The sequence below is a fragment of the Gracilinanus agilis genome, chromosome 1 (assembly GCF_016433145.1).
Source record: "Gracilinanus agilis isolate LMUSP501 chromosome 1, AgileGrace, whole genome shotgun sequence".
Lineage (NCBI taxonomy): Eukaryota > Metazoa > Chordata > Mammalia > Didelphimorphia > Didelphidae > Gracilinanus > Gracilinanus agilis.
Window position 1 is genome coordinate 615,849,239 of NC_058130.1, and position 12,404 is coordinate 615,861,642.

General features: G+C 32.4%; 1 protein-coding gene across 1 annotated transcript in view; it reads right to left on the reverse strand.

Annotated features, from left to right (window-relative positions):
• The window catches only part of CDYL (chromodomain Y like), an 89,532-nt gene extending 77,855 nt beyond the window's left edge, over window positions 1-11,677 (reverse strand). The window contains exons 1-2 of the mRNA XM_044667960.1: window positions 11,612-11,677; window positions 10,548-11,214 (exon numbers count right to left, since the gene is read on the reverse strand). Coding sequence (XP_044523895.1) covers window positions 10,548-11,214; window positions 11,612-11,635 — 691 coding nt within the window. The 5' untranslated portion in view covers window positions 11,636-11,677. The remainder of the gene's footprint in view (window positions 1-10,547; window positions 11,215-11,611) is intronic.
• Window positions 11,678-12,404: the final 727 nt, after the last annotated feature.

Sequence of the window (12,404 nt, forward strand, 5' to 3'; positions counted from 1 at the left end):
CTGGGATGTTTCATGATGACAGTATAAGCTAAACAAGATATTCTTGAAGTTTACATGGAATCTCTGAGGTCATTTAGGCTAACCTGTTCCTAAACAGCAATCCACTCTACAACAGCCTCAACCTCAGCTTGAAATTTCTAGCGAGTGTTAAAATCTATTAACTCCAAAGAATACTTTTTCAATTTCTTTTCCATACACTGTGGCCTGAAATTTGTTTTGTTCTAATTCTGAGTCAGAGGATGAAAAATGTTGTTATTCTTTTGTATGAAACTACAAATACTTGAATCTTCTTAATTTCTTAAAGCTTTCCTTCTTCAAACTAAATATTCAGATTTTCTCTGTCTTTGTATAGGATGATGTCTAGTTTTCTTACCAACTTGGGCAATGTTCTTCTTGAAAATAGGCACTTCAATGTAAAAATAAAAGAACCCCCTCCAACCCCCAAAACAACCTAAAACAGAGGCACATTAGATTTGGTAGTGTTAGGTTAGGTACAGAGAGAGTATTAGCTCCTCATTCTGGACACTCTGCATTTTGATGTACTCCAAATTCAAGTTATATTTCGACTATCATGCTACATTGATAATTCATGTTAAACTTCAAGTCCATAGATCTCCCCTGTTATTGTTCATATAAGTTTTTGTCAATGAAATGTCTTTTATCCTGTACTCCGATAAACATGCCATTTCTGTTCTTATCCAAGTCACTGATGAAAATGTTGAATAATACAATGCCAAGACATTTCTTTCTTAGGATATTCAACTAGAGGATTTCTTCTATAACCATTAATAAGCAATTAATGCCAGTAATTCACTCAGGTTTAAACTACCTATTGTTACCAAGTTCACTTATATATTATCTCTAAAGGGACAGCATAAGAAAATGGAAACCTTTGCTTAAATTAAGGTATAGCATATCTATCGATTTTTGAGGAATATAAAGACTAACATTTTATCTAAGGGAAAAAAAGGAAATGAGCCTTGTTTGGCATAGACAGTTTTTTTAGGGAAGACATAATGGATCTTGATGATCACCACTTAGCTTATCAAATACTGAATACCTATTCCTCAATAATACATTTAAATAACCTATAATGTGAAGATTTTTACCTGCTGTACTTTTAAGGGGCTGGGAAGGAAATCATGTCAGTGGATCATCCCTTAAATTTTAATTACTCTTATAATATCAAAGAGTGACTTAGAAATTATCTATGACAAATTCTTTCAATACAGCTTATCTGAGATTGGAAGGCTTTCCCCTCACTTGTCTTGATTTTCACTTATAAAACATTTTTTGATCCACTGCTCTTATGCTATAGGTCATCCCTCTTTGGGAGAGAAGAAAAAAAGATGATAAATATGGAGTGATTTTATATTCTAGCATGGCAGTATTCAACATTTTCCTATAACCCCTTTGATAATGTACTCTGCCATATTATAAAAGAAATATTGGTTTCCTTTGGCATAAATCATTTTAAATTTAGAATGTAACTGTTAGTTAAAAAAGAAAACTCTTTTCAAATAATTAACTGCAAAGGGGACTAAATGATTGAATAACCACCAGAAAGAATACATGTTATATAGAATTTTAATTATTTGATTTGACATTGTTACCTTATTAGCTACCTAAATAATTTGTTGTTTTTCAAAGGTAGTTAGTTCATACATAACTAAACACTAAAATCAATTTTAGTTTGCTTAGTGAAAATAATCATTAACCTTCTGAATTAAAAACTTATATATGCTGTTTTATGGCAAAAGAATTCTCAAAAATATACAACTAATCTATTAGATATGGCTCATCTTTCAATGGCTCTATGTGAATAAACTAATTTTAGTAAATGATCTTTGGTTACTACTATATTAATAAAATTAATTTGAGGGAACCCCTTCAAAGCAAATGTAAAACACTGGTTTGAAAAAATGATAAACCATGTTTGTAATTTGGGAATATTATTAAAATTTTCTCAAATAATTAAATTAAAAATTTTCCCCCAAATCAAATATTTACTAATGATTTTACCTTCTGTGAATCAAATGGATTCACAATTATCTGGCAATAAGGAATATTGATTGGCTGGTGTCCTGATTGTTGTTTCTCAAGAAAATGGAATACTAAATAGATGTTTAACATCTACTTATCAATACATTAATGATACCTAATGATGTACAAGTTGTCAAGAAGCTTCATGGAAAGATGTGTTTGAGGACATACTTTGTTAGGGAACATTCAAGATTATAGAAAAAAAAATCCTTGGTCTGTGGTTTATGAAATTGTGAGCTGAGTAGAGTCCCATTTACGGCTTTGGGCTGACTACAAAAAAGGGAGTAGAGACCCTTGGATTACTAGATGAGACAAAGATTTTTGGCCAAATTATATTTCTTTTATATTTAATTTTTATCCTGATCTTAGTTGTATAAAAAATAATCTATTTTAAAACTGGACTATATATTCATAATTAAGTAAAGGTATAGGTGAAGAAAATTTAAGATTTAAAACTGAAGAATCACTGTTGTATTAAAAAACAAACAAACCCCAATACAGTTAAAGGAGAATAAGGGAAAGTAGATAGCAAATTGGCTCTGCATTTAGTTTATAAAAGATTGGACAGTATATCAATTTTTGTTTTATCTCGTCTCAAATAACTAATATTTGTGAAGCTGAAAATGTACAAGGGCAACACAATCTAACAAGAATAAAAGAGCCACAATGCTTAGCAAAGGGGAAGACAAAAACAAACCAAAGAATAGTTCGTGTGTGTGTGTGTGTGTGTGTGTGTGTGTGTGTGTGTGTGTGTGTGTAGTATTACAATATGTAAATCCATGATTTTTTGAGAAGTACTAACAACTATCAAGTCAGAAGAACTTAAAAGACAGCAATTCTAATTAAAGAAAAAAAATCTATCAAAGTGAGGATGTGTGAGGTACTGTATTAAGAAATGGAAATGCAAAGACCAAATACATATATATATATATACATATATATATACACACATATATACATATATGAATAAATAAAATAAAGACAAGGTAGTTTTGAAAGAGACCTAGTAGCTGAGAAAAAGATATGATGCTCGAACTGAGTCTTGAAAAAAAAAAGGACTCAACTGATCTGCAAAACATCTGATATTAAAAACAAGAGTATTACACAACTATGTAACAGTATAAAAAGTTTTAAGTCAATACTTGAATACTTGCTCAAAAATATATGCTATGAATTCAGAGAAAGGACTAGATCTGAAACAAGTCTATGCAAAATGGGACAATCAAGCTGAATAAATACATTTTATAGTAGGGAAAGACAAACATGCTGGGATCTAGGGCACTGGAACAGTTAGTGGTGATATGAACCCAGAGAAGATAATGAAGACCCAAATCAAAGAATTAATCAATAGCATTAGATGCACACTACCATAACATAAAAAAATAATAATAACACTTTACATTCCTCTTAGTTTCAAGAAAAAGCCCTAAACTATTAAAAAAATGACAATTCACACTTAGGGTTAAAATTGAGTATAAAAGATCTTTAGGTACATCCTAAAAAATGCAGCAAAGTGTCACTGAAATGGCTGTACTTGATTTGTTTTAATGTGGAATTAGAATAACATATTATGAAAAACATGCAATATTTTCCAAGTAGTTTTCTATTAACATAATAGTAATGAAATTAAATTATCAATCTTTGGGTATAATCATCTTTTAAAGAAGGCTAAGCTTTAAAATGATAAAGTCTAGGTCAAGGCCACTGACCCATTTGTCAGGCTGTTATCTTTCATTTGGAAAATCATGACATCTGCCTATCTACAATCTTTTGAATCACTTTCATTTTCCATGTAATTCCAATATCACTGGCCACTGATACTGGCTCAGCAAGAATATATCTGATCTAATCAGTGTCTTGAATTCATCAAGAAAAGTCAAGATACTCCTTTGCAACTGTCTTATCTAGTATAGCAATAATCTGTAATTTATTTTTGTTCTGCCATTTTCCTTACCATTCTCTTATTCAGACAAAATTAAAATTGATAATTACTGATTCCTCTCTATCAGCTCTTATCATCCGACTCATGGCATGAAAAATTTCTAACCTTTCTTCTATTTTTCTTTTTCTCCTGATGTGGCTAAAAACCAAAACACTTTTTCTGGTCCTTAGCTTTCATTTCTGGTGTAGGCTCACTTTGTTTTAACATTCCTTACCAAGTCATGTTCCTCTACTCACCTTCTGTCACCTGGCACTGTTTTATTTTGTGTGTATTTTCTTTAAGTTTTTTAGTTCCCTTTGCATCCATTTTGGTCTCTTCCAAAATATCCCACTTTTCCCCTCCTCACTAAAATTGTTTCCCTTTGTGTCTCCAGAATTTTCATCTTTGGGCACTGCTCATCTCCTCTGAGCTAACTTACCTTATGACATTTTGATCAGTGAGACCTTACTTTGAATGCTTTAAAATCTATTTTTCTACACATCAAGACTATGTCAGATTTCTATGCAACTCTTCTTTCACACAATTTATTAATGATCAATTCAAATCAAGGTTCCTATCACTTCCAATCCAGCAGAAAGTTTTCTTCTTAGTGAGAATCTGATGCACAAAAGAATTACACATTAGTTGGAGAATTACAATTAGTTGTTGCCGTAACATCTCAAAACTGAAATAATACACCATAAAGATGCCTCAATACCATAGGACAGACAAGAACCAACAGAAAGTTTTAAAACAAAACAATTGACATTGTTCACTGACCTTCAGCTAACTCAGCATCTCTCACAACTCATGCCACAGGCAGCTAACAGACATAAGACCAAAACTCAAGACTAACAAAAAAAAGTCCACTCTTCAAAACTGCTCCCCACTCTCCCCTTTTCACAAGGCTTTAGAGATGCTGGCTCCAGGATGTGGAAATTTACCTTATTCATAAGACATCCAGGTGCCTAGTGCACCATAGTAGGAAAAGCCAGTTAAGAGGCCATAAGCTTGTAGGACCAGTGCTCTGAATTGCTGGCGATGGGGCAACCAACCCTCTAGTATCATTGTTGTAAGGCTCCAAAATGTAATTGACAGGCTAAAAAACTAACAAATAGAGGGAGCAGGATAAAAAAAAACCAGAAAAGCACAGTATGTGAGGAATTATGTAATAATGTAATACCCCACTAAACCTGAGAGATAAAGCAGAGAATCCAGCTGAGGCAAATTCTGACCATCCAAAAGTCTCTTGGGGAAGAAATATGGCCGGGTGAACTATAAACGGACCACCATGGAAGAAGCTATAATGCTTTGAGCCCCATGGAATTGCTATCACAGGAAGCTAGAAAGTGAGAAGTAGGGGAAAATAGTGAAGAAAAACATTGAAATCATTATAGATCCCTGGAAAGAGAAAGCTGAAAGACTTCAAAAGCATAATAAGCAAATAAAAGAACAGAAAAATCTCAACAGCAGAAGGCAATACAGTTTCTAGATCTAGTAAACAAGTTCAAACATCTATTGGGGGAGGGGAGTCAGGGAAGGAAAAGGGTCTAACGATGAGACAGTATCTTGGTGAACTTGAAAAGAACAAACCTAGAATTACAACATGCAGTTCCTGAGAGGTTTGAAAGAAATGTTGTCTTAGAAGAGATTTTTATGGCCCACAAAACAAAAGTAATGGGCAGAACAGAAAAGGGGAATCTGCACTGGCAAACCTCACCAAATTGGGGGTGTGGGGTAACAGCAGGACAAGGAAAGGAAGGGGGAGGGAGGGAAGAAGAGGCAGAGGGAGAGAGCACAAGAATGCACTAAAACCTTTCCCCAAAATACAAGAGTAAAGAGTACATGCCCACCCTCCACATTACTATCTGATATAGTTCAGGACATGTTAGCAACAGCGATAAAAGAAATTAAAGGAAAAAAAAAAATAGGGAAAGAGGATAGAAAACTATTCCTTTTGACTGATGATATGATGGTTTACTTGGAAAATATGACAGAATAAATAAAGATACTAATTAAGAAGGAAGACCTGGGTTCAAATCCAGCCTCAGGGATTGGGATGACCCAATGCAAGTCTTTGTTTCCTAAAGTTTTCTAATCTATAAAAATGGGGATGATTAGAAAAGTACCTGCCTCCCAAGGCATTTATGATTTGTGAGAATCAAATGAGTTGATAAATGCAACATGTTTCTCACAGTGCCTGGCACAAAGTAAATGTTATTTATAAACGTTAGCTATTATTAAAGGCAATTAATAACTTGAGCAAAGCTGCAGGCTACAAAATAAATCCTCAAAAGAGTAATATATCTCTATATAATAAATTAGAATTAGCAATAAAAAGGAAATTCAATTCCAAATAACTACAAAATGCATTAAATAATTTGGGATCAACTCCCCAAAGCACATAAAAAACATATTCAATTAAAAAGTCTTCCTTAAAGAAATAAAGAACAACTTAAGTAGCTGAAAGAATATTCATTACTCATAACTAGGTTGTGCCAAAACAATAAAAATGACACTTCCAAAATTAATTTATACTTTTAATGCTATAATGGTGAAATTAGAAAGGGGATGCTTTACAGAATGATAAAATGACAAAATTAAATTGGAAAAACAAAAGACCTAGACCATCAAAGAAGTTGGGACAAAAGGAGAATGAAATTCCCAGTCAAAACATGTTTTAAAGGAGCTATCATCAAAACTATGTAGTATTGGTTAGAGAATAGACACAGAATAATAGAAAAGATTAGACGAGATTCAGAAACAATGGAAATCCAATGTTGGATAAAAAATGGAAAAAATAAATTTCTTAGGGAAAATCTCATTTTATTAAAACCATTGAGAAAACTAGAAAGCAATCATATAGAAATTAGATTTGAACAAACACTTTACACCATATTCCACAATATAATCTAAATGTGACCTAATTATAAAAAAATATTATAAGAAAAGCAGCAGAACATATACTTCTGTCAGCTATAGGTACAAAATATATTCTTAACAAAACAAAAAAGGCAATTATAAAAGAGAAAATAGATGTCTTTGATTAATTAAAATTTAAAAGTATCTTTCATGAGAAAATTAATGCACCTAGGATTAGAAGGGAAGTTATCAAATTGGTGGAAAAAAATCTGTATCAAATTTCTCTGACAAGGATTTGACATCTGAGACCTATAAACCATTAATGAATATATATGACTAAGAGCCATTCCTCAATAGATAATGATCAAAATGTATGAACACAACCACATGAAAGAAATTCCCAAAATATTAATAAGAGAAAAGAACATTAAAACCATCCTAATTTACCACACACCCTGCAAATGGGAAAAAATGTCAAAAGTGGGCAATAGTAAATGTTGGTATAACTATGAAATGGTATGATTCTGGAAAGCAATTTAGAATTATGCAATGTGATTAAAATGCTCATAATACTCTTTGAATTAGTGACTTCTATTACTGGGCTTATACCTCAAGGAAGCCACTGATAAGAAAATCCCCATATGCTCCAAAATCTTTATAGTTTTTATTTACAAATTTATATCAAACACATTAAATATTATCATATATTTATAAATTTGCAAATGTTTGTGATAGCTAATATTTGAAAACAAAGTAGATGCCCAATCACCAGGGAATGGCTAAAGAAATCATGATACATTAATAGAATATTATTATATTGCAAGAAATAATGTGTTTGATGAATACAGAGAAGGAATCTATATGAACTGATGCACAGTGAAGCAAAGCAGAACCAAGAAAACAATACACAGTAATAATATTAACAACAAAAAAAAATCAAATGTAAATGCATTGAAATTATAAAGATCAAGCAGTATTTGAACCAGATATGAAATTTCCTCAACCTATCCCTTCATGGAGGTAGGATGTTGACTGATGCTATACAATGCAAATGTTTCCAACTTTGTCAATGTATCAAAATCAGTTGTACTGGTTCTTTGTCTCTCTAAAAAAATTTCATTTCTTATACTAGGTATCTCTCTGGAAGAGAGAAGGATGCAGATACCTGGGATACTTGGATGATGGAAGAAAGAGAAAATATCAACAAAATCTTATTTCAACAAAACAGTGAGGAGGAAAAAGTTCAAAGAACCTTTTCTTAAAGAGATTATTAAAGATAAAGGCACACTTTGCATTGAAAAGGGTGCACTGTTTTATGATTAATATTTACTACTGAGAGAAGTAGCAAGGATAGTGGACAAATCTAGTAATAAAGTTAAAATAACTAGGTTTAATTCCTATTTGACACCCTAGGCAAGGTACTTAAAACTCTTAACATCCAATGCAACTTCCGAAGATGCCAAGTTGCAAAAAATTGTTGAATTGCACTTTGGTGGAAGGAGTTTGTATAGAGAGTACCTCATAAGAGATTAAAATCACAAGTCCTCCTCTCCTAAAAATGATGATGAAAACATTAAATTTGGTCAGGTTTAAAGTCATAAAAGATACCAGAATGCAACAGAAATAAAAGGACTGAAATAGGAGTACAATGGTCTAAGAAGCAACTCAATACATTTAGGAAAAAAATCCATTAAAGCATATAACAGTAATTTTTAGGATAAAACTATGTTTCTATACCAAGCTTCATTCATTACTTTTTGCTTAAGAGTCCTAATTTCTTGCAAGGGAAAATAGGGTAGGAAGTATCTTATAAGATGACAGGAAGGATAGGTCACTGGTACTTTCTTCAAATTCCTAACATGAAGAGATTTATACCCCCTAAGACTTGAACTTGAGAAACAATAGGCTATAAAAATGAGAAAATTCATTTTTAAGTAGAAATATTAGTGCTATTTGAAAGTAGACCTAGCATTAGGAAAAGAGAATCTAATAATGAAAACACAATGATTTCCATTACATAAAATTGCATGTAATTCAAAATACTTTTGTGGGAAAAAAAATCTTGTAATAAACTAGACAAATGTCTACGTATATGAAAATTGTTATTAATGATTTATACTGTAAATTGGCATCTCTGAATTTTAGATTCCTTTAAAAACTGAAAAATTGTTTGCATCTTTACATTTTTATATGTATTAATTTTTTTTGAGATGCGGGTTTTGATAATGTTTTTCTTATGTTTAGTAAGTGGGAGAACAGGAATAAAATGTTATTTTTATACAACACTAAAGAATTCTTAATTGGTACAATATCAACATGATTGGTTGATATACCTACAATATGGTAACCCTATGGACTTGTTTCTTTAGTTTACTAAATCATCATATAATTTTGAGAGCAAAAATAGAAGTGCTGCTATGCATACTTTGAAATTAATTTTGTATTTCATATTAAATGCATGTGACAAACAAATGAAAGCAGTAATTATCATTCATATTTCAAAGAGTTGAGATTCCTTCCTATGTAGAGTGCAATCAGATAAAGTAATATATTCTTAGAGACTAGTTTAGAAAAGTTAAATGATTGGACATTTGGTCACAAAGGTTCTGTCACATATGAGGTATAAAACCATGTTTTCCTAGCTCTAATAGTAATACTCTCTTGACTCTTAGTACAAATAATGAACATGAAAAATCATTTGCCATGTTTGTTTTGGGCTTTTGAAATGTATTACAATTCCCAAATGGAAGATATTGAAATAACTACTAGTCATAGAAGAGCTAAAGCAAAAATATCTTATCTTAGTTTTATATGTATTTAAAAAAACCAATTAAGGGCTACTTGTGTGTTATCACTGAAATATACTAATCTTCAAGTCTTTACAACTATGATACAATGCCAAAAAATTTAAATTTAAAAATCTTCAAGACAAACCAAAACTAAATTATTTTAATTTATGCACTAAAAAGGGGGGGGGGGGGGAATTTAAAATGTGTTCTTAAAAAACTCAATGGCAATTTATTTATTTGCCTAAGGCCTAAGAGACAGGAACAAATTTATCTAATTCTACCATGTAATTTTATATATGAGCAGCACAAGGGACAGAGAAATCAAGTACCTTTCCCAAGATCACAAGCAAGTTTTAAGCTTGTCTTCTTATTTTAAAATTCAGAACTGCCTGATATAGTGATTATGTTAGCTGCACAAAAATAATTTAAATAACAGATACTGTTAGGTAAACTGGCCTGACTCAAAAAGGCAGGTTATTCCAATGGACTTGCATCTGAAGAAACAAGTTATATTACAATACCATCTCCTCAGCCTTGGGTGACTCAGATTAACATCTCTCAGTATTACAAATGTATAACTTTAAGAAATAGGTTGGAGAAGGAAGGACTTTTAAATCAAGGCACTTTGTTTATGACGTATTTTAGAATAAGACATTAGAGTAATTTAAAGTGGTGATAGAATATTTTGGAATATATAAAATGAATATCAAGTCAAGCATAGATGCATCTCATGTTGATATGGCAAACTTAAAAGAAATGCCAGTAGTTTTCAGTAATGATATCTTAAAAACATAGTATTCAGCAGCCACCATTTCTTAAAGGAAGTACAAATACCTCCAGATTTACACTTTTTAAAAACAGGATAGATATTCTCTAAGCAGAAGCAGAACTTACTAAATGAAGAGCCATGTATCTATTTAAGAGACACTTACCTTTCCCATTGATTGCTAATCCTGAGGCAATTGTGGCTGTCACAGGGACAGGCAGCTGAGGCACTAATGGGTGTATTCTTGGCCTGCTTCCCATTCTAGCTCTTTCTGCACCAGGACCCAACAAAGCTCCAACAGGCTTTTCTGCTGCCACCTCTGGGGCCACAGAATCTTCTTGATCTTGTTCAATATGATCCAGTTTGTCGGGGCTTTCATTCTGAAAGCCATCAACCGCTGTCCTACTCTTAATAGGACTCTTGGGGACAAGAATTTTAATACCAGATTTTGCAAGGTCCATATTTTTTCGGCTAGAGAGAGATGGCGATGTATTTTTCCTAAATTTCTGGCTGGCATTAAATAATTGATTATTTTTTGAATCGTGGTCTTTCCCAATAACAAGTGATTTGGGAGCTGTTTTTGAAAAACTGCTATTAGTAGATCTGGAAATCTGTTTCCTAGCGTTGTTTGGAGAGGTCCTATTTGTTCTGGTTAATGTGCTTTCCTTTTGTTTTTCGTTGTGACGTCTGTTAAAGTCATGTATGTATTCTTCACAATTCACAAGATGCTGTTCAGGTTCCCAAGTGTCATCTTCACTATCATAGCCTTTCCATCGAACCAAATACTCGGTTTTTCCTTTCTTGTTTTTCCTCTTGTCAACAATTCTTTCTACCTGTTAAGAAAAAAGGGAAAGTTGAAGACATTACATTGGGTCTATGTGAGAAGGTATGGTTTAATAATAGATAAAGAAAGAAACAAACAAAAAAAAAATCACAAGAGAAAACAAAGTTTCCCTGAAAGTGAAAGGGCAACTGTTCAAAGTTTTTAAGTCATTTCCTTTACATTTCATACCTATACACTATAGGTTTTTCTGTATCATAGAAGCAGGTAAACTAGCCAGATTTTTGGTTGTTTTTTTTTTTTGTCCAAGCTAAGTAAAGGTGCTGTTATATATACATATATTTTCCCCCTATATATCCTATTATATGTAAAGGTTATGCAATAAATTTGAACCATTGTCACCTTGGCTCTGAATGAGTAATGGGATGAACAGAGTGATCCATACTCACCACCTTTGTGACCATTAAGAGCATGCATCTGTGGAACAGCTAACTGTGATTAGGGGGTCCAGTCTGCGAATGAGGAACAGAGTTTCATTATCTCTGTATGAAGTGACATGCTCATAGAGAAAGAAAACTTATGACCTTGGTTGGCCCTATTATAAATGGCCAAGTGAAAAGAGGACCTAAGAGTCCTAAACTTGGACTTCTATTTATTAAAATGGATTAGTTTTTTTTTTCTATACATTTTTGGAATCTTAAAACTTAATTACTTCTGGACAAGAATGCAAGGAGTTCTGAAACTGATTTCACTGCTATATCAGTGATTCTCAAAGGATGTGCCACAATTTTTACTTAGTTGTGCCACAAAAATTTTATTATTCTATTGCAGATAAGAAAAAACCTATACATCTGATATAAATCTTATTTACCAAGCACATGTAAGAGCAAGCAAGTTTTGTTTAAGACATACACACTAACTTAAGGACAAACCTCAAACTCGCCAAAAAAGTCAACAAAAACAGTTGTTTCTTTCCTGAAGGAAGGCAGAGTGTCTTTTGTCACTCTCCACAATGGGGTCAATTGAATTTTTAATGTCATGATATTTCACAAAGAATAAATAAAGCCCAAGGATAATTTTTTTTAGAATTATTTGTTTTGGTTATTAGAATGAAGAAAATTCCCTCCACAACTGCATACTGTCAACTGTTCTGCACTTTATATATGGTGTTAGAGAATTTCTGAGAACGATTAGTAACTTGCTTGAAGCCTCCTGACAATATTGTGGCACAGAAGGACTTCA